The following is a 22585-nucleotide window of genomic DNA, read 5'->3' on the forward strand; positions in this document are numbered from 1 at the left end:
TGGGCACTCAGCCTTATTATAGTCCTGACCCCTGTAGGTTGAGGCTGTTTCTTCCCATGCATAAAGTTTGGCATTTGTACCTATTATCCTAATCTAATGCCTGGGCATCCCCTCTAGAGGAGCCTATGGACTGTATGCTGGCTTTGGCTTCCTGTGTCTGCCCCTCATGGGAATTCATCCTCCCTTTATCCAAGAGTTCCTGTTTCTGGTTTTAGAGATTCCTCTGGGTCCTTGCCAAGCAGGACTGATTGAGGTTCCCTGAAGTCAGTGAATGGCCTAGATAATCATGTCCCCTCCATCAGGCTCTCTGTGATACTCCACTCTGCTGCTTCCTGTCCTGTGGGGTGGGGTACACAAGGGTATTGCCTTTTTGAAATAGTATTTTTCAGTTAACAGTGACCTCAAACACACAGATTCAAGAATCAGCGTCATTTCCACTAGGGAATGCATTTAATTGCATTAAGCTTCTTAGATTTATCAGCTGAAGGATAAATCTGATTTCTCAAAGCTAGGAGTGGCTAACGCTGAACGACAAAATCCAGATTTAAGAGGGTGGCTCTTGTCAGTTGCATCAGTGAGCTGAAGTGGACATGATGGCATTTAATTGGTACCCATGTCAGATGTGTCACTTTTATTGCCCAAATTCCCGATTATATAAGCTCATATGTAGCAATAGCTTTAGTGGCAGCCCACTCATAAAAGGTTCAGGGGTTTTAGTTGAAAAGCTTTCCAATTCAGGACGGCACAAGTGGCTCAAAGAGTAGGGCGCCGGCCCCATATACTGGGGGTGGCAGGTTCAAGCCCAACCCCGGCCAAAAACTGCACACACACACACACACAAAAGCTTTCCAATTCATTACCAAACTCACATAACACTGATTACAAAGCACCTCCACAGGGCACACTCAGAAGCCGAGGAACAATTTCACTTAGAGCTTTTTGTCAAAGTGTAAACACAATGAGAATGTATGATGAGATAAGGCTGCCTGAACGCTTAAGTCAAATAGAAGATTTATTTTTGGCGAAGAAATATAAATTATTAAGATAGATTCATGATGAAGAAAATTTGAATAGACAAATAGCTGCTGAAGACAGTGAACAAGTTTGAGAAGAATAAAATATATAAAGGCACTAATCCAGCGGGCTTAGTTTAGGCAAGTTTATTCAAAGCTTCAAGGAATCAAGCCATTAAAATGACTGCAGGCTTGTGTAAAGAATTCTGGAATGAATAGCATGTTCCTCAGAATCTCGAAAGCATAGTTCTGTTGTCTTTTAGCTTCCAGTAGGGTTGTTGCAAAGTCTGATATCATTCTGATTCTTGAAACTGTGTATGGAACTGCGTTCTCTCTCTAGAAACTTGTCGGTTCGTCTCTTTGTCTCGGGCGTTCTGAAAATTTTCGGTAGTACAGACTGACTCAAACACTGGGCTGGGCCCTTTGTGGCCCTCTTGATCACTGAATTGTCTTTATTTACATGCTTCTTTTTTCTGTTCCCCAACCTTTCTATTTTAGTTTTCGATTCTGCTATCATGTTTTTACCTTTTTTTTTTTTTTTTTTTGAGACAGAGTCTCAAGCTGTTGCTCTGGGTAGAGTGCAATGGCATCATAGCTCACAGCAACTTCCAACTCTTGGGCTCAAGCGATCCTCTTGCCTCAGTTTTTCTATTTTAGTAGAGACAGGGTCTCACATTTGCTCAGGTTGGACTTGAACTCGTGAGCTCAGGCAATCCACCCGCCTCAGCCTCCCAGAGTGCTAGGATTACAGGCATGAGCCACTGTGTCCTGCAATGTTTTTACTTTCTAATAACTTGGTTTTGTCATTATCCTCTGCATGTTTCTTAGAGCATTACATTCTTACTTCAGGGATATAATGCTCTTTTATTTTTCTGAGTAAAGCAGTGACAATCTTAATACATCATCTCTTCTGGAAAGCTTTATTCTGTTCACTTCAGACTCTTTCCTATAAGCTGCTTTTCTCAAATGCCTGGACTCTTCAACCATGTGCTCATATATTTAAGAGGGTCAGTAAGGCAAATAAAAAGCAACTAAAAAAAGAAAAGCTGTTTGGATGCTGTGTGTGAATGGCTGGGACTTCCTGATGGGAACTTCATTGTACAACCACCTGACTATCCATTTCCTTGGGGCACCCCCAGCACCTTTATCTTTAGGTCTTTCCTTTTGGGTCTATCAGATTCCATTGAGACGACTCTTTGCATAGAAAACATATATACGGCTTGGTGCCTTGGGGCTCAAGTGGCTAAGGTGCCAGCCACATACACCTAAGGTGGTGGGTTCGAATCCAGCCCAGGCCCGCCAAATAACAATGATGGCTGCAACCAAAAAATAGCCAGGTGTTGTGGTGAGTGCCTGTGGTCCCAGCCACTTGGGAGGCGGAGGCAGAAGACTTGCTTGAGCCCAGGAGTTGGAGGTTGCTGTGAGCTGTGATGCCATATCACTCTACGCAGGGGGACAACTTGAGGCTCCGGCCCAAAAAAAAAAAAAAAAAGGGAAAACATATACATGGCTTCTAAGATTCTTAAAAAAAGTTAAAGTAACAAAAGGAGAATGTATTCTAGCAGATACTAACATACATTGTAAAGCTATGCTGATGAAAAGTGTGATAATATCCTATCAGTTGATAGATCAATGGAACAGAATTAGTCTAGAAATAGACTGTTTTATGGATAAAAATGTAGATGGTGAAGCTGTTATCACAAATCAGTGTAGGATCATTTAATAAGTGCCACTGAAACCACTGGTCATTTATTGGGGAAAAGTTAGCACTTCACCTTATCTTACAGCTAAATTTATTTGTTTGTGCTTTGTTTTATTTTATTTTATTTTATTCAACAATTGTTTGTCTCTGATTGTGTTCGAGGTGGGGTAAAGTACTAAATGTAAAATTAAAACAATCTTAGAAATGGGATGATAATTTAGGCATAACATTACCAGAAAGGAAAAAAATTTTGGGCAGTGCCTGTGGCTCAGTGAATAGGGCGCCAGCCCCATGTACCGAGGGTGGCAGGTTTGAACCTGGCCCCAGCCAAACTGCAACAAAAAATAGCTGGGCATTGTGGTGGGTGCCTGTAGTCCCAGCTACTTGGGAGGCTGAAGCAAGAGAATCACTTGTGCCCAAGAGTCTGAGGTTGCTGTGAGCTGTGATGCCACAGCACTCTACCCAGGGCAACAGCTTGAGTCTCTGTCTCAAAACAAACAAACCAATCAACCCAATCCCGAGCAGCAGGTATATCAAGCCCTTTTCTTCTTCTTTAAAGCCTTATGAAGGGGGTTCTGTGGTGTACCCAGAGAGACCAGGAGAGATTCAGGGCAGGTTTCATGAAAGGGGACTGAGACCTGCCTGGGCAAAGATGGCAGCTGCACAGAAAGTGGTCGGGGTTGTCTTTATACTGGGCATAGGGGGAAGGAAACTCCAGCAACAGGCCTTTTGTTCTGGGAGGGGAGGTGGGGAAGGGTTTAGGCACTTAACACCTTGGAAAATGCTGTTTCCTCTTCCCCTGGATGCTCTCCCCCACCCCTTCCTAGATCATTTCTCTGCAGTTCATCTCCGAGGAGGGCTTCCACCACCTTGAGGAGGCTACATCACTTCCTCTTTTTTTAGCCTTCTCAGCCGGTGTTCTGGGAACTGACTGGAGGGAGAAGGTGGGAAGTCTCACCACTCAGTCTGTAAACTTCCACTAACGCCTCTGTTTTATATATGGTGCTCTTACCCTCAAGTATGCATAGTGTTTCTTTTGTCCTTTCCAGAGAATAAACTTGCACCCTTTCCTAGGGTGTGGGAGGGAGGATCACCTAGGTCTGCAGTCTCCCATCCCTAGGTGTGGACTGGTACCGGCCAGTGGCCTGTCAGGAACCAGGCCACACAGTAGGAGACGAGAAGCAGGTGCATGGGCAAAGCGTCCTCCGTATTTATAGCCGCCCTGCTCCCTTCACTTGATTAATTACCACCTGAGCTCCACCTCCCATCAGATCCCATCCCCACTTCCCAGCCCCACCAGCCCCAACCATAGAAAAATGGTCTTCCATGAACTGATCCCTGGTGCCAAGAATGTTGGGGCCCACTGACTAGCTGACTGCTTCCAGTCAGCCCTCCTGTTGTAGTGCCACCTCCACTCCTGCTTGGAGGTAGTCGGTGTTTTCACTTCTTGTAATTTGCATGTGCTTTTCTGTGTTCCTGAATCATCTCCAGCGAATTACTTTCACAATCAGAAGAAAGCCCCTAAGTTTTCTTTATGTAAAATTTCCTTTGGACCCAGTAATTTCACTTCTTGGAATATCTTTCTTTTAGGGAAATGGAAATTTGGAAAACATTGTATGGGTGTCTACATCACAGTGCAATTTATAATAGAGGATAGTTAGTTGCAAATATCCTAAAAATCCAATGTCAGGATCATAGTTAAGTAGCTAATCATAAAAGCTATAGGACAAAGCCATTAAGTGGTGTTTCCAAAGATACTTATGTAACAACACAGGAAAAGACTTACGATTTAACAAAATCCAAAAAGCATAATATAGAGTTAGAGGTATACCTTTACTCTGATTTTATTTAAAAATGTGCATGGAAGAAGGCCGGAAGGAATTATTTCTGAATATGAACAGTTATTACCCCTAAATGGTAAGATCCCATTGTCTACAGTGATCACATAATATCTTTATAATTAAAAAATTATTCTGTATGTGAAAAAGAGAAAAGTTAATGGAGTGATAGGTTGCATTAGTAGAGGCAGAAGTTTCAGGGCAACAGAGGAGATGAGCTGGATTCTGATTGCTTGGGGTGTCATGTTCAGCGCTCATGGGCGAGGGGAGCATGTTAAGAAGAAAATAAACCAACTGCAGGTCGGCCAGAGATTTCTAGAAATCCAGGTCATCCAGAAGAATGGGAGGAGAGCAGGACCAGGATAGGCCTGGTGGCAATCTGTATGTGGCTGCAGTGCTGTATAGGTATAGGAAGGACGAACAGCTGAGCGTCCTGTGGCTCGTGGGGTCAGGGCCAAGGCCATAATGCTGCTGGATGAAGTTTAAAGGTGAAGAAAGAGGTTCAGATAAATCCCGTGATGGATACTTCTTCCTGCCAACATCAATGGTCAGGCTGAGGTTAGTGTGAGAAGGAAATAAGGGACCACCTCCCCCCACTCAAGGTCCTGGTGGTCAGCATGAGGTCAGCAGCCCAGAGGCCAGCGAGCCAGCATGGTAGGTTGGGGAGCAGTTCTGACATCAACAGCCTGACAGCTCTCTGCTTGGTTTATGTGTGGCCCATGGTGTTCACATGCTCCCATGGGTCACAGATAAGATGACCTTGGGTTATGCAAAATTCCCAGTGCACTCCACATAACCCCAGCCCTTTCTTTCTCACTCAGAAAGGTCTTGTGAATTCAAGAGACTGGAATTGATCTCATTATAAAAATAACCTTGAATCTGTTCTGACGCACGAAAAATGTCACATCACTCATAATCTTTAGATCAATGATTAGTGACAAGGTACCCCACGCAGCACTTTTCATACTTCATTGTTGCATATCTGTTTCCATCCAAACCTTTCATTGTACAGTGGGGAAACTGAGGCCTGAGGAAGGAAAAGAACCAGTGAGTCAGAGAGGTGGGAGGAGCCCAGTCTCTCAACACCAGACTATGGCTCTTTCTGTGACTGAGTGCTGCTGGTTGTCAACTTAGATTTTGGTGGCAGTGAGGGATAGGTTGGTGGGGGGAAGAAGGAAGAAAAGGAAGAAGAAAGATGTGAACCCGTCCACGTTCCACCATGGCTGCATTGGCCAACATGTACATTTTCCTCAGCCTCCCTGGCCCGTGCTTGGAGGTGAGCTGGAGCCAGTGGAGTGGAGATATGGGCTGAATTGTGCCCCTCCCTCAAGAATATTGAAGTCTTAACCCCCAACACCTTAGAAGGCGACCTTATTTAAAAATAGGGATTTTGTAGAGGTCTTCAAGTTCAACTGAAGTCATTAGGGTGAGTCCTCATCCATTTTGGCTGCTGTCCTTATACAAAGGGGAAATTTGGACACAGACATGCACAAAAGGAGAGTGCCGGGCGATGATGAAGGCAGAGATGAGGGCGATGTGTCCAAAGGCCAAGAAATGCCAAAGATTGCCAGAGAGTCACCAGCAGCTGTCTCCCTCACAGCCTCAGAGGGAACCAGCACCTCAGGCTTCTCATCTCAGACTTACAGCCTCCAGAACTCTGAGAATAAATTTCTGTGGGCTCGCTTGATGCCTGTGCTCAGTGGTTAGGGTGCTGGCCACATACACTAGGGGCTGGTGGGTTTGAACCTGGCCCCGGGCCTGCTAAACAACAATGACAACTACAACAAAAAAATAGCCGGGTGTTCTGGCAGGTGCCTGTACTCCCAGCTACTTGGGAGGCTGAGGCAAGAGAATCACTTAAGCCCAAGAGTTGGAGGTTGCTGTGAGCTGTGCTACTATGGTACTCTGCCAAGGATGGCATAGTGAGACACTGTCTCAAAAAAAATTTTTTTTTCCAGTGGGTTAAGCCATCCAGTTGGTGCTACTCTGTTATTCAGCCCTAGCCAACTAGCACGGGCAGGGTAGAGTTGGAGCCCCTCTCCACTGCATAAGTCCTCACTACGCCTCACCCCAAACTGTAAGGTGTCCTGCTCCGCCTTCCTCACTCTTAACCCCAACCCATTTGCCCTTGTGTTTGTGTGGCCACCAGTTTAGGACCCAACCCCACTCTTGCCGAAAGCCCACAAGCCTCTGAGCCCTGTCCAGACCCCATCCCCAACACCAAGCTCAGAGCAGGTGAGCTTTAAGGGAGGGGAAGGATGCCCTCTCCACTTGCCTAAACTTTTCTTCTTTCTACCTTTCTAAGCCAGGATAGATACACGTGGGGGGAAGCCCATGTAATAGGCTCCCGGGGCCTTCAGGTAGGGCTGACTCTAAGTCTAACCTCTAACCTACAGCCTCTGGCCTCCACCAGGTAGGGGAGAATCTCTTAGAAGAAGACCTCAACTTCCTGGCATCATACCCTTGCACCATGTGGACAGCCTCCTTTCTGCCCTAACTCAATCCCTGTCTAACTCAATCTCTCATTTCACAGCCAAAGTGAATGAATGCTGGGCTAGGCCCACTGTGAATAGGTGTCTTCCTGGTGATGCTTAGAGATGCTGACATAGTCATCTACTAAGCAGGGGTCCAGATCTCCCAGAGACACAGGACATCACTGGACACTAGCTGCAGAAGTCAAGGAGGGCTTCCTGGAAGAGGAAGGATGTATATCAGCCTTGTTGGAAAGCATGACTCTGATGAATGAGGCACAGTCATCTACTCTCCTATAATATTTCTTGTTTCACTGGAAGTGTCTTGGATTATGTATGAAAACACCACACTGTACCCCCAAAGTGCATCAATGTACACAATTACCATTCAATAAAAAAAAAAATATATTTCTTGTTTCACGTGAGGCAGTTTGCATTGTACAGATGAGAAAACTGAGACTCAGGGAAGTGAAACGATTGACTCCAGGTGGCATGGCTTGAACATGTTGGAGGCAGCATTTAAATTCAGGACCCTCTGATGCCACAAGCTCATTTTACCTTTTCTTCTGCACCAAGGCTGTGCCTTTTCCAGGGTTGTGGGGTTTGGGAGTGTGGGGGAAGAGGCACTTCAGGCTGACAAAGGAGCAGGGTCGGAGTTTGTCACACTAGCTGAGTTTGGGAGCCACAAGGAGGCTGGTATGATTGGACCCCAGGGATTCGGAGGAACAATGGGAGCCACAGCTGGAAGAGGCCACAACTTATAGGCTGGGCATTCGGACTTGATGGGTGAGTAGTGAGTTAGCCCTGGGGTGCAGACTGGCATTTTAGACACTTATCCAGATGGGAAAGGGGCCACATTGCCAACTTATGATAAAGGCATCATGGCTCTCAAGAGAAGCATGTGGCCACAGGAGATGGACTCCTTCCCCACTCCAGCCCCAGCTATCCCTGGGTAGGGAGGATGACCATCTTGATCATGAGGGTCACTACCTAAGGGCCTTCCTTACCTGTGTTATCTTCTATGTGAAGTCAGTTTGGCCAACAGTGGGTTGGTCCTCAGCCATAGCTAATGCATTCTAGGGGGCTCATCAGGCCACAAGCAGCCCCTCAAGCCTCAGCCATTCCCTGCCTCTTGGCCTCTGGATGAGCAGTTTCTTCTTGAATCTCAGGGTTTTTTCCCTTCTCACTGACCCCCAACGCAGCTGTTCATTTCCCCCCACAGCCTTTGCAAGGCATTGGCAGGATTCAGCCACTTCCACTTCTGTACACTGTTGTATGTTCTGAGTTCTGGGTGCATGGAGTGGAGATGATGTAGATCAGCAGTTCTCAACCTGTGGGCCATGACCCCTTTGTAATAATGAAAATACATCGCGGCATTAGGATGGTTAAGAACCATTGATATAGATCCTTCAGTCACTCTTTCTGGTGGGCAGACTAGAAAGGGTCAAGGTAGAAAGGACAAATGACCGAAGCCTCCCTTCTGAAATACCAAGGGGGCCAGGATGAGGTGGGAATGTGGGGCCCATATGAGTTGGACTGTGATGGGCTCAGCTGGCAGGCTTGCTTGGAGAGCAAACTGTCCAGCAAAGAAGCACATTGTTGGGGGTGGAGCAGCCAGGGCACCAGAGGGGCAAGGGGCAGGCAGGGCAAGAATGCGGCTTGGCCACTGATTGATGTGCCAGGGAAGTGGGGATGAAAAGAAGAGTATGGTACCCAAGGCATTTCAAAAGGCAGAACACTTAGGACTCAGGGCTGTTGAAGGCAGAAGGTGTAAGTTAGAGGGTTTAAGGTGTTGGCTGGAGCTGGGGTTGCAGAGACCAAAGACAGATTATATGACACAAAGAAAAGAAAGCCTGGTCAAAATAGCTTTCCACCTGTGCCCCACCCTGAAGCACACCATGACAGCATCAACACACACCTTGCTTGTGATCAAGTCCTGTTTATTTCAGGAGCATAAACAGTGGCACCTGGAAGGAGTGAGGAAGACGAAGCAGCAGTCCCCGACAGGTGAGATCCAACACAGACTCCGCCTGCAGGACCAAGGTCGACCCAGCAGCCCCGATCCCTGTGAGGACAGCCTGGACAGGCTGATCTTCCATGAGGGTGGGGTTGGGGTGAGTTGGCTCTGGGTCCCTCTCAGTCAGGTGAAAAAGGCTAGAAGGCCCACAACAACCTTGGCCAAGAACACCCAGAGCTGGCTCGCTCTGTGCCTGGGACAAAGCCACATCTGGACAGAAGTCATAGTGCCTTCTTGTCACCAGGGAGGCCCCAGGTGTTCAAGAACAACCTGCAATGAGGTCCCCTGGTCAGCAAGCATCTGCTTCCCCAGTCTAGTCACCACTGCAGAGCCTTCAAGGAAGGGCACCCAGGCAGCCAGACTTCTGAGGACCCTTCTTGTTGGGTGACCTAAGCCCCAGGAGCTACACATACTGCTTCTTGGAAGCAGAGCTGCTGGGGCGACTAGGGGATTTCCGGCCCCCTTGGGGAGGTGGGTCCAGGAAGAGGGGGTGCCTGGAAGAAGCCAGCCTCTCCTCTGTGGTCAGGTTGGCCCAGTTCTGCTCACTGGATGAGAGCCCGTTATAGGTGGGGCATGATGGGGATGAGGGCCCCTGGCTCATGGGGAGGTAGAAGAAGACCTGGTCCGTGTAAGGGTCTGCGGAGGTACCCTGGGCTGGAGGGGCATCCTGGCCTGGCCGGGCCTTCATCCCCCTGCTGAGGCATCGACACAGCAGGTGCACCAGCTCCAGTAGGTTCAGCACCAGGGAGATGAGTCCAACCACAAGCATGAAGATGATGAAGATGGTCTTCTCCGTGGGGCGAGAGACAAAGCAGTCTACGAGGTAGGGACAGGGTGCTCGCTGGCACACAAACACAGGCTCCATGGTCCAGCCGTAGAGGCGCCACTGGCCATAGAGGAAGCCTGCCTCTAGCACGCTTTTGCAGAGCACACTGGCCACATAAGTGCCCATCAGTGCTCCACGGATCCGCAGGCGACCATCCTCTGCCACTGAGATCTTGGCCATCTGACGCTCAATGGTCATCAGTGCCCGCTCCACCTGTGGGTCCTTGGCTGGCAGTGCCCGTAGCTCCCCCTCCTTCTGCCGCAGCCGTTCCTCCCTCCGAGACAGGTAGATAACATGGCCCAGGTAGACCAGGGTGGGGGTGCTGACGAAGAGGAACTGCAGCACCCAGTAGCGGATGTGGGAGATGGGGAAGGCCTGGTCATAGCAGACATTGGTGCAGCCCGGCTGGGCCGTGTTACACTCGAAATCCGACTGCTCGTCACCCCACACTGACTCGCCGGCCAGGCCGAGAATGAGGATGCGGAAGATGAAGAGCACTGTCAGCCAGATCTTGCCCACCACAGTGGAGTGCTCCTGGACCTGGTCCAGCAGCTTCTCGAGGAAGCCCCAGTCACCCATGGCTCCGGGACTCCGTCTGCAAGGAGACAGAGGTTCAGTATGTCAGCACAGCATCCTCCTCAGTGGCCCTGGCAGCAAGCCTGCAGGAGGGCTGCCCACTCTACCTCCAAGGACCCCCAGACCCAGGAAGGGGCTAGTGGGACCCAAGATGGATCTTTGTGGGATGGCTGCCATGCTCTTTTCATGGCCTCCATTTGCTTCTCTGAATGGCCTGGGTATGGTTGGGGTCCCTGCCTAATCATGTCTATGTCCTTCTTGACCTTAACGAGAGCCCCAGATGGCCACAGCCCAAGGAGATGTGGATCAAGTTGAGGATCCTTTGCCTATGGGACTCCCAGCAGAGAATTTGAGGGACTTATCCAAGGGAGCCCAGGTGTGCTGCCCCTCCTCCCTTTAACTCCAGGCTGGGGACCTCCAGACAGTGGGGGATGGTGGTGGCAGAGGTGTTATCAGCAGGTTCTTACACACTCAAAGTCTCAAGTCCCTGCCCCCATCCCTATATCTCACCCGCTGGCCTCACTGTAACCTTGGAGCTTGCAGTGAGGGGATTTTAGAAGCTGAAGGCAGCATCGCCCCTTAGCTCCACCTGTCAGCAATAAGGAACAACCTAAGTAGCTACACATGATCCTGTCCTCTGCCTCCACCCTCACCCTTCCTCTCCAAAGCTGTTGCTGCCAAATTCTAGGCTCTTGAGAGGAATCGTCATTGCAGGGCAGAGGAAGCACAGGCCACAGATTCCCAAACCATGGGGGAGAAGGAGGGTAGGGGAAGGGGTGAAGGTCGGGGAGGTTCCTTTTCCCAAGCGCCAACCAGGCTGTCCACAGCTAAGCTCCGGAGCCTCCCTGGGTTCAAATCTTAGCTCTGCCTTACTAACTGGGGCCTGGGGTAAGAACAATCTTTGGAGTTCTTCAGTCTCCTCTCTGGTCAAGTGCAAACAATAGTATTTCCGCCTCCCACGGCGCTCTAAGGATCCAAGGAGAAGACGGCAAGAGCCCGACTTAGCACAGAGCCTGGCCAAAGGCAATCCGGGAGAGCGGCAGGCGTTCCTTGTCCCGCAGCAACCCTCAGTCCCCACTGCGGTGGCACCCGCGTTCTGGTCCCACCTCCCGCTGGCAGGTGGCGCCCCTGCCTCCTCCCCAACTCACCGGGTGCCTGCCCGGCGACGCAGGTGCAGGTGGGGACGTTGCCGGAGCAGCGCCCGCCCGAGCGCGGCTGGACCTGACAGCGCCCGGGCAGGGGCGCCTTAAATAGCGCTGCGGGGCGGGGTGGGGGCAGGAAACGCCACCGGGAGGGCCGCGCGGCGCCCAGAGAGACGGGGGCGGGAACTGGGAGGTGCGGACTCCGGGAACCCTCTCACCGGAGGTGGCACCGTGAATTGGGGGTCGGGGGCAGAGGGGACAGAGGAGCTCGGAATCCCCCGACCCTGCCTCTCCTCAGCGCCCTTTCCTCCAGGTGTTCCTGAATAACTAAACTCTCCTCCTCTCGGGTTCTTTGGCCACGGAATGGGCGTCCCCCCAGGCCAGGATCCTTCAGGTGGCGGGATTTGAGAGGGTTGCAGTAAGAGCTGCGGGTCCAGGCAACTGGCTGGTGGGGCTGTGAGGGTGGATAGATGGGGATGAGGGATTGGGGGCCGCTCATTTGTTGGTGGCCCTAGTATGCCAGGGCTTGGCTAATTATGTCTTGGGAACCCCATGGGAGACGGGGGTTTTAATCCGTATTTCCTTGAGTACGTGGTGGAGCTGGGGTCTTCCTGAACTCTCACACATCCCCATGCCTGGGCAGGCTACCCAGTCAGAGGTCACTAAGCAACTCACACCGGCCCCTGGAGTCTCCTGCTGTCGGGGACCTCCTGACCTTTAGCTCGGATGCTGTTTTCTTGGTTCTAAGTGATGTATGTGGAGGCGTCCAAAGGACATAGAGGGAAGGCAGACCCTGGTCATCATTGGTTCAGGCATCAGCCCAGTGGATGAACGTCAAGGAGCGTCTGCCCTGCTGCAGACTTTCGCCTGGAGCTGAGGCTACCACCGTGCACCTGCCAGAGCTGGTCTCTGGCCTCTGGCTCTCACTGGCTGATGCCGGGATGGACATATCAGCCCTCCGATAATGGTAAATTACAAATCCGGAAATTGTCTTGAGAAGTGCTGGGTGACTCTCAGGAAACTTGGTTAGAAATATTTCTCCCAGAGTTTGGATCAGCCAGATGAAGGGGGAGAGAATTCTAGGCATGAGCATGAGCAGAGGCTTAATGGCTTGGAGCTGTGAGATCTTCAGATGGTCACCACCTGTGCTACCTTGGATAAAGATATTGGGTGCGCCTGTAGCTCAGCGGCTAGGGCGTGGGCCACATACAGCAGAGCTGGTGGGTTCAAATCCAGCCTGGGCTGGCCAAACAACGATGACAACCACAACAAAAAAAATAGCTGGGCGTTGTCGCGGGTGCCTGTAGTCCCTGCTACTTGTGAGGCTGAGGCAAGAGAATTGCTTAAGCCCAAGAGTTTGAGATTGCTGTGAGCTGTGACGCTACGGCACCCTATCCAGGACGGCACCCTATCCAGGACGACAGCTTGAGACTCTGTCTCAAAGAAAAAAAAAAAAAAAGAAAAGAAAAACTGAGGATTTGTTTGTGGCAGAATCTAGAAGTTGAAACTTAATGGGAGGTACTTTTTGATGGGAGATCCAGTTAAAACATGGAGAAAAAGGTTGGTATGTAAAATTGTGAAGGGGATGGTGGCTAAAAATATTGTGACAAAACATTAGACACAAAAGGTTCTGTGGGTTGGTCTTAGAGCAGAAAAGGTTCTGAGGTCAGGGCAGAGTGGGCCTAGGGCCGCTGAGGACAGAGAATGTGGCCGGTGGGTCTCTTCTCTACCATCGGATCCAGTAGTTGGACTCCCAGGGCTGGGTCCTTGAGGGTTCTGTCTTTGGCTCTGGCAGGAGGACATCTGAGGGAACAAGTGGGAATTCAGAGCTCAGAATTTCAGGGATGGCTGGCCCCAGGGGATTGTGGTTTCAGGGCCAGGCTGAGCTGGGTCTCCTGCATTTCCAAAGCTGACAAGTGCCCCACTTAGTTCTGACCCTTGAGGGCATGAGAACAGAGGCCCCTAGAGGCTGGTTCTCAGCATGCTCCCATTGCAGCCTCTTTCCCTCCCCGGTCCCTCTCCTGGGGCTGGCCCCAGCTCTCCCAAAGCCTTTCTGATCTAATCTCCTGGGAAGGAGGGAAGAGGACAGGGCTGCCATCACTCTGCTCTGACCCCTTCCTCAGGGGGTCTGGAGGTCAGGGTTTAAATACTGGAGCAAGGAGCAGCTGAGATCAGCCTAGCCAATAGTCCCTACAACCTGGCCATTCCATCTGGGAAACATCCTTAGAATCCCACACGTACCTTCATTCCCATTGCCCTGACCCTGTTCAGGCAGCCACCAGTTCAGTGGCCTCATGACTGGTCTCCTGGCCTCTAGCCGCACCCTCCAGCCCAGCCTCCACCTTTCTGTCAACTCTGAACACAACAATATTGCCCTGCTGAAAACCGATCAATGGCTCCCTATTGATTTCCGGGTAAGGCCTGAGCCATCCAGCCTCCGGGCCTTGGCCACTTCTCCATCCTCAACCCCCTCTCATTTACATCTGTGCCTGGCCCTGTCCAATGCCTGAGGTTCTCTGTGTGCTCTTGCCTTTGTCCCTGCTGTCCCCTCTTCTGCATGGAGCAGCCTCACATGTTGAAATCTAAGAATCTCTCAGGACTTTGCTCAGATGTCACCTTCTCCCAGAAGTCCTCTTGCTGTCCTGCTCTGGGTTAGAAGTACCTGTGTGCTCAGTAGCTCAGGCCTGCCCGAGCTTACTTGTTTACTTATATATATATATATTTTTTTTCTTCTTTTTTCTCCCCAGGAACACTGTGTTGAGAATGTTTTCTTATTTTTAATGGTGGTTAAAAACCACATACCATAAAATTTACGATCTTAACCATTTCATGTGTACAGTTCAGTAGTGTTGAATGTATTCACACTGCTGTGCAACAGAGCTCCAGAACACTCTCCCCTTGCCAAACTGAGACTCTGTACCCATAACCCACCCCCACCTCTCAGCACATTGTTTACTTGTCTTTACTCCCCTCCCTCCTCAGACTGTGAGCCCCTTCAGGGCAGGCAGCTGGGTCTTATTTACACCCCCACTGCCTAGCTGGGCACCGGGCCAGTATATGAATTTATTAATTCAAGAAATAGTTACTGAGCACCATGTGTGGGCTGTGGCGCTGTCCTGGATACTGGAGATCAACCAGGAAACAATAAAAAAAATCCCTGTCCTGAGGAATTGTGCATTCTAGCTGGGAGAAGGCAGACAAGAAAATACAGAACATGTTAGATGCTGATAAATAGTGTGGGGAAAATAGAGCAGGGGGAGTTGAGAGTGCAGGGGCTGGTAAGTTTCAGCTTCAAATAGAAGAAAAGAAATCCTCACTGCAGCCGAGCTGTGCTGCAGTCCTGTGGCAGGAGTGTGCCTGGTCAGTGGGGCTGGAGCAGGTGAGTAAGGAGGAGAGGAGAGGTTAGAAAGGCAGCAGGTGAGGCGTGGGGTAGGGCAGATCTTGGGGGCCCTCGAAGGCCTTGGTAAGATGCCTTTGGAGGTTTTGGGCAGAGGAGTGACATGACTGATTTAGACTTTGACAGGGTCCCCTGCCTACTGTGCTGGGAGCAGCCTACGGAGGTAGGTGGCAGACTCAGATGGCCCCTTCAGTGTAGGACACCTGCCCTGTGTGTGGAGCCTGGTCAGCGGAGAGCCTCACCTGTGAGCACTTCAGGTGTAACAGGTGCTTCCTGGGGTGGCCCTAGACAGCGATGAAGCCAAGGATTGGTCAGGCCTTACCGTTCTGCTCAGTGCAGGATGCCTCCCATGGATAATCTTTGCTTCAGAGCTCCCCACGACACGTTCTGCCTCTCAGTTCTGCTCCCCACCATTTCCATTTATAGGAGTTACTCCCCAGTAGCCCCTGTGCACCCCCCAGCCTCTTCAGAGCCGGCTTCCCAGAGCCAGGGGCAAGTGGCAGAGAGATGGGGGCTGTCATCCTGTGGGACCTGATAGGGCATCCGTTTGGGCTGCTGTAAGACTGAGTGGCTTAAACAAGAAACATTATTTTTCATAGTTCTGGAGGCTAGAAATCTGAGATTAGGTTACCAGCAGGGCTGAGTTCTTGGTGAGGGCCCTTGTTTATACCCTTGTGTTCTCAAATAGAGGAAAGAGTCTGGGAGACTGAAATGGGTGGATTGCTTGAGCTCAGGAGTTCAAGAGTAGCCTGAGCAAGAGCAAATGCAAGACCCTGTCACTATTAAAAATAGAAAAAAATAGCCAGGCTCCAAGGTAGGTGCTTGTAGTCCCAGCTACTCAGGAGGCTGAGTCAAGAGACTCTCTGAAGCTCAAGAGTGAGGTTGCTATGAGATACCCAGGGCAACAGAGTAAGACCCTATCTCAAAAAAAAAGGTGGAAAGAGAAAGATCATTTCTCTCCTGTCTCTTCTTGTAAGGTCACTAATCTGATTCAGGAGAGCTCCACCCTCATGACCTAATCACCTTCTGAAGCTTCCAATTCCTAATACCATCACATAGAGAGGTAGCATTTCAACGTATGAATTGTGGGGGGACATAAACATTCAGTCCACCCCTGAATGGGAGCTTAGACCAGGGTGAATGAATACAAAATAATCTGTTTACCTTGGGCTGGCAAGTGGTTGGGCTTGAAGACCATATATGACATCTCAGTCTGTCCTATGCATGATCAAAGGAAGCTTGCAGTGCACCTCATGACATGGGGATGGAGGAGGTAGAGGTGTGAACCCTGAGAAGGCCAAAGGGATGTGAGGGCCACCTTGTGGTGATAGCGATGTGCCTGCCCTGGGGACTCAGTGTAAACAGTAGCCCAGTACAGGCTGCATGAGATCAGTGAGCTGCACTGCTCAGAACACTCCGGGCCAAAGGTGAAATGAGATGGACTGGACTGAGAGGGCTGGACTGTCCCTCCTCCATGGCCCTGGCCCACAGCCTGGAGAAGCAGGCCCAGGACTGGAAGTGCAGTCCATGCTAAGCATTCAGTCTGTGCTGGGAGAGCCAGGGATGTTCTCTGGTTGTTCTGACCTCCAAGCCAGCCTTAGCCAGGCAGCCAGACCACCCAGGGAGGTGCTGGAATGTAGGTGGAGATCACCCCTCCCTGGGACCTTTGTAAGCCTCCAGCCTCAGCTGAGGCTAACCTATGATACTTCAGGCAAAGTCTTTCCTAAGCACAGGCATGCCGTGGTATTTACTGGACACATCAGCACTGTGTTAACATTTTACCTACAGGGCCTCCTCCTATCACTGCAACAATCGTGGAAGTAGGAACTGCCCTGGGTGCTGTGCTGAGTGGGGTAGAACCTCCATTAGTTGACCAGCTCCCTCCATTGACTACTACCTTAAGTTGACCTCATTTTCATGGACTGAAAAAGCACCACATGTACATATCTGTACAGTAGGCCTAGTTCCTCATGTTGATCACTTCCGTATGCTGACCAGTTTGTTACAGTCCCTTTGATGGTCAACTCACAGAGGCTGTATGTATAATTCCTTTGCCCTCAGCTGTACTCTCCATCCTGGACCGTGTCCTGGGAGGCTACTTACCTCTGACTTGTGGTGGGGCTGAGGCAATGGGAGCCAATGGCATGAGCAGGAGATGGGAGAGGGAAGTTGGGGGATTTATTTGGTTGCTGTGCTTGGATCATCCCAGAGCTGCTATCCACTGTTACCCTGGTATTAGCCCCATGGTACTGCAGTATCCCTGATGGGTTTCCTCAATCATGGCATGACTTTGAAAGTCTGGGAGAATCTCTTTAAAGTTACTGGGTTTAGGAGAAGAACGAGGCCCATGGGTGTTGCAGTTAGGGTAAAAAGGAGCTTGAGAAACCCGAGTTGAAACTCCACGGGGTCTTAGGCAGCCAGGATGCCAAGAATGGCTTCTTTTGGGTGGAAGAGGAAGATTGGTGAAAAGATCTCAAAGGTCACTTCCCAGCAGTTTGAAGCTGAAGCTGCTGATGAGAAGATGTGGTTGAGAAAGATGAAGGGAACTGGCTTCATGCCATTAAACGCAGGAGAGAAATTCTCCTTGAAGGCTCTGCTGAGAAAAGTAAACAGCTGAAAGATGAAGGAGCCAATTTGGCTGAAAATAAAAGATACCGGGAGGCAATTCAGAAGTGGGATGAAGCGCTACAGTTGACCCCAAATGATGCCACCTTGTATGAGATGAAATCCCAGGTCCTAATGTCTCTTCCTGAAATGTTCCCAGCAGTACATGCAGCTGAAAGGGCTGTTCAGCAAAATCCACATTCCGGGGAGTTTTGGCCAACTTTGGGACGGGCTCACCTTGGATCAGGAGAGATAATCCTGGCTATTTGAAGTTTCCAGGTAGCTCTTCACATCTATCCAATGAACCCTGAACTATGGAAAGAAGACCTGTCTTGGGCAAGAACACTCCAGGAGCAAGAGAAAGTAGTGCAGAAGATTAAAAAAAGTGAAGCACCCCTTGAAGAAGCACCACACTATGACTTTGAAAGTGATGAGATTGTTGCTGTTTGCTGCTATTGCTGAAGACGGTTTCAGCAAATAAAACCATGGTGATTGTGTCGGCTTCTGGGACTGTGGAGACTGTAAACTGAGGAGGAAGATGGCGCCACACCACCAGGTGGCTCTGTTCTTTTCAAAGCCTGATGAAGCAATTTGCATAATGGAGGAATTTATTTGAATCTTTTTGATTGCCACTTAAAGTTTAGATGTAGGGATATTTACTTGGAGATACATGCAGAAGGCAAAACTTCTGTTTGTAAAAGAGTTTATCAGTTGAGGCATACAGAAACTAAATGGCAGAATTGTTATGTAGTGTTTGGACTATGCCTTGATAAGTTACGATTTATACTTCTTAAGGGTAGAATTCTGAGTTAAATCGCTTTTGATTAATGAACTTAATGTAATCTGAATACATAAATGAATACATTTTAAGGACAACTTGAAAAGTATATTCTTAAATAGTGAATAACTTGATGGCCAATGTTATTAAAATGGTGACTCAAATTTTGTTTTATGATAAAGGAAGTATGTGATTTCTTTCCCTCCTAGAAATAATACTGTTACTATTCATTCTTTCATTTTTCTTGCTTCATTAGAGTAGGCCTGTCACAAAGCTTGAATATTTTTGACATTCATTTTGATTCAAAGTTGTCATTTGGTTGCATGTGGAATTTTTGAAAGTTTGGCTGGAACTGCATGCAAATGTGTACATTCTGAACATTTTTCGTAGTTCTAATTTGTATTTCTATTTTGAATTTAAAGTTATAACAATGGTAGTTTTCTTCCTCAATATTTGTAAGATGTGTGAAATATGTCAGAATGGTGTGTTTTTTTTTTAAAATTGGTATAGTGGGTAGAGTAGTCCTTATCAAAAGTGAGTCATTTTTTAAAATGTGCATTTTTAAAATGAGTGGCTTTTACAGAGATTGTGATAGATTTTACTGCTGTATCATCCCAGGCTCAAAAGCAGTATTTTCCTTCATTTTTAAGAGCTTAAATAATCCTGAAGACAATTTATTTCTTGCTTGTAGCTCTAATAATTTGAATTACTTTTCTAGGTAACGTTTTTGGAAATACTTAGTAAAATGAAAAATGATTACAAATTGGAATAGCTAAATGATATCTTTCTAAAAATAAAAAAGGATATTATTACAATGTCAATGAGTGAATAACTTAAGCACAAAATACATAGAAACTGGATTGTGATTTATAGTGCAATCTCATGTTTATGAGAAGGCTATGTTAAATATCAAAAAGCCACAATCACATTCATAAATCAATACTGTCGTTGCATGTGAATTATTTTTATAACTATGTATTATAGTACCGATACAAAGAGCTATTGATTACTGTAATTTCTGACACTCAGGAAGATACTGTTGGTGGAAAGTTAATTTTATCTTTGTTAGGGATGCAAGTAGGCCATTTTATGTTAAGGAGCTGTTGGAGCCCATAAGTAATGGTCTACATTTTTATGAGGATAATTTTTCAAAATTTTGTTTTATTGGAATGCAGATCTCTTTCTTTTCAGAGTTGGAGAAGTCAGCACTTGCCTCAAAAAGTATTATATTTTTACCCTAAGTTATAAAATTAGAAAGCTGTGGCTAAAGAGGTCAGTTTCAGAGTGATCTAAATATTTTGTTTAATAAGGAAAATTCTCAAAAGGTAGATAGGTATCTAGAGAATGAATATTCAACATTAGATACATTGTCTTGAGCAATGGATGTTGTTTATTATGTAATTTGTGAATAAATAGTTTTTTCCTGCGTTTTGAAAAAAAAAAAGTTACTGGGTTTAGGGGCAGCGCCTGTGGCTCAAAGGGTAAAGCACTGGCCCCATATGCCGGAGGTGGTGGGTTCAAACCCAGCCCCAGCCAAAAACTGCAAAAAAAAAAAAAAAAAACTTAAAAAAAAAATAAAGTTACTGGGTTTGAATGTGCCATCTGTTTTCTGCTAGGTCCCGATGGATCCAGTCCCATTGTATTGATGACAAGACTGAGGCTCTGAAAGCCTGCCCAAGGTGCAGTGTGGTGAAGCTGTGTTCATGAAGGAATCGAACTCTGATTCAAGGGTGTGGGGAACAGTGGCAGCCCAGCCCTAAGCTCTTTAACTAGCCGGGCTTAACCACCCCTGACTGACCACTTGTGAGGGCAAAGGTGGACTACTGCCTGTTCTGTCTACATGATGACCTTGCTGGCCTTGGCTCCTGGTCTCAGCCTTGGCTCTGCTAGTCACTGAACGTTCCTCTGGGGTAGTATAGCCTTCCTTGCACCCTGTTTTGCTTCCCATTCTGGTCCAGACTTGGGTGATGATTTCCTCAACATTTCAGGTCATGCCACAGCACAGTCTCCTGCATTTCAGGTCATGACACAGCTGTGAGCCCCCCCAAGGCTGGTTAGTGCAGGGGCTGAGTCTGAGTCTCTGTCTCCTCCAGACTCTTAACTCCCTGGGCTCAGGTTCCACTTCCTTACACTGTGCCAGGACCCTGCCAGGGGCCAGGCATGGAGAAAATGCTCAGGGAAATCAGAATGAGCTGAGTGAAACGCAGGCTGAGGCTGGGCCTGCATCCATTAGAGTGGACCTCACGGCCTGCTGAGAGTGTAGATAAGGAGTGAGAGTATGAAGAACAGGGATTGTGTGTATACAGGGTGGGGATGAGGGTTTGGTGTCAATGGCTGGGTGACAGGGGAGGAGGGAGTGTGGTTGTCTATAATGAGAGGGACAGTGATTGTGTGAGTACTCAGGGTAGAAGCTAACGATGAGCCAGATGTGCTGTTGTAGCGGAGCACAGCGCCCTCTTGTGTCCACAACAGGAATCCCAACGTGTACATTTGTAGAGTCTGTGCCAGGCCCTCTTCCAGCCAACCCCAGCCACTACCTGTCAACCTCAGCCCCCACCTAACTTCCCGCCACAGTCACAGTACCCATGCTAGTTTTTTCCCCAGCCTTGGAGCTCTTTCCCTTTCTGAGAGCTACATTCTCTGCCCTTGGAGTCCTCTGGGTAGGAGTGTGGAATAACCAAGGACAGAGCCAGCCTGTATAAAACGCAGCCTTTATTGATTTCAAGGAAACCACCTTGGGGATGTTCCCATCAGTGCATCCACTCTGGGTTCCTGGGAGCAGGGGCTGAGCATTACAGTGGGGAGAGATATGGGAGCACCCCTGCCTGAGGCTAAGGGAGCAGGAATTTTTGTGTGTGTGTAGGGGTGTGCTCCACTGAGAGGAGTGATGACACGGAGGATCCCTGGGTGTCTCTAGCACCTTGCCACACTCAAGGTGCAGTGTAGTGAAGCTGTGCTCATGAAGTAGTCAAATGTGATTCAGCAAACCTCCGGCTGCTGGGGGAAGACCTCTCCACCTCAGGATCTGGGTGGCTCCCCCAAGGGAGGGAAGACTTCTTTTGCTCTGGCTCGTCTAGCCCAGGGCAAGCATCTCTTTTTTGGTGGCCTCCAGGCCTCTGTGGCCCCTATTGTCTCATCTTGGGAGCACTTCTTACCTCTCTTGAACATTATCTCCTCAGGGAAGCCTGGTCACCTCCTCCTGGGTTAGCTAGAAGCCCTGCTGTGAGTGTCCTGAGTGTCCCCTTGCATAGCTTATATACAGTTAATTTGCTTGTTTAAAAGTTTGTCTCTGCTGATGGTTGGCACTGGGCCTGTGGGCCACTTATTTCCAGTTGGGCTCCCAAGTGCCCAACTGCAAAAAGTATCTGCCCAACCAGAAATTCAATAGCTTAGTGAATTCAAAATGGGGTACCCAGCCTGCATAGGACCCTCTAGCCTGCAGCACCTCCTGACCCACTGGAAGCCCCAGTGTCATCCGAGCTCCAGGGTCAGATTGGGGTCAGCTTAAGTGTGGGAGCCTGCAGTTTGTCATCACCAGGGTCTGGATCCAGCTCCCCAGCCTCTACCAGCTTGTGGTGGCAGTGGCAGGTGGAGTCCCGGCTGTTGGAGGCTGAGGAGCCTCGGACTCCAGGGGGCCTGTCCCTATGCATGCATTGCAGGAGCCTGTGGAAGATGAGGTAGCAGATCTCGCAGATGGTGAGCACGATGCAGACGGCCGAGGCGGCCACCATGAAGTAGGTGAAGACCTTCTTCTCGGTGGGCCGGGCGATGTAGCAGTCCACGGTGTTGGGGCAGGGCGCCACGTTGACGCACTGCACCAGGCGGGGCATGCCGAAGCCGTACCAGAGAGTGTGCAGCACGTAGAGGAAGAGGAGCTCGATGAGGAGCTTGAAGACGAGGCTGAGCAGGTACGTCCACCACAGGCCCCCGTGCTTCTTGCCTGCGTTGTCGTATAGCTTGGCGCACTGGTCACCGTGCTGCAGGCGGTGGCGCCGTTCCCGTTCCTCACGGTAGGCCACGTGCAGGATGACAAGCAGTGAGGGGCAGGTGACGAAGACGAGCTGCAGGGCCCAGAGGCGGATGTTGGAGATGGGGAAGAAGTTGTCATAGCAGACGTTGGTGCAGCCTGGCTGCTTGGTGTTGCAGTCAAAGACCTTCTGTTCATCCCCCCACACTTGTTCTGCAGTCACCACATACACCAGGACCCAGAAGACAAACACC

The 22585-nt window shown here is 49.2% G+C and overlaps 2 protein-coding genes and 1 pseudogene across 3 annotated transcripts in view; 1 reads left to right on the forward strand and 2 right to left on the reverse strand.

Annotated features, from left to right (window-relative positions):
- Nucleotides 1–8947: 8947 nt before the first annotated feature.
- LOC100958058 (gap junction alpha-4 protein) lies at nucleotides 8948–12101 on the reverse strand. Of its 2 annotated transcripts, none has more exons than XM_003788193.1 (2): nucleotides 11592–11656; nucleotides 8948–10462 (listed from the first exon to the last, which is right to left on the reverse strand). In XM_003788193.1, exon 2 carries the CDS (start codon nucleotides 10444–10446, stop codon nucleotides 9445–9447), a length of 1002 nt encoding a protein of 333 aa, XP_003788241.1. In that variant the 5' UTR covers nucleotides 10447–10462; nucleotides 11592–11656; the 3' UTR covers nucleotides 8948–9444. The 2 variants fall into 2 exon arrangements, with proteins under 2 accessions (XP_003788241.1, XP_003788243.1); XM_003788195.2 differs by lacking the exon at nucleotides 11592–11656 and adding an exon at nucleotides 11869–12101 and having other exon boundaries at nucleotides 8954–10462.
- A 5312-nt stretch (nucleotides 12102–17413) lies between these two features.
- LOC100944393 lies at nucleotides 17414–18168 on the forward strand (annotated as a pseudogene).
- Nucleotides 18169–21852: 3684 nt separating this feature from the next.
- The window catches only part of LOC100944715 (gap junction beta-3 protein-like), a 29504-nt gene continuing 28771 nt past the window's right edge, over nucleotides 21853–22585 (reverse strand). Inside the window, exon 2 of the mRNA XM_012804102.1 lies at nucleotides 21853–22571. Within this exon, the coding sequence (XP_012659556.1) occupies nucleotides 21853–22571 (719 nt within the window). The remainder of the gene's footprint in view (nucleotides 22572–22585) is intronic.

The sequence above is a fragment of the Otolemur garnettii genome, unplaced genomic scaffold (assembly GCF_000181295.1).
Source record: "Otolemur garnettii isolate 467f Iridium unplaced genomic scaffold, OtoGar3 scaffold00025, whole genome shotgun sequence".
Taxonomy (NCBI): domain Eukaryota; kingdom Metazoa; phylum Chordata; class Mammalia; order Primates; family Galagidae; genus Otolemur; species Otolemur garnettii.

Excerpts from the sequence above, each read along its gene's own strand:
- LOC100958058 (XM_003788193.1), bottom strand. The coding sequence starts at position 10,446 with ATGGGTGACTGGGGCTTCCTCGAGAAGCTGCTGGACCAGGTCCAGGAG.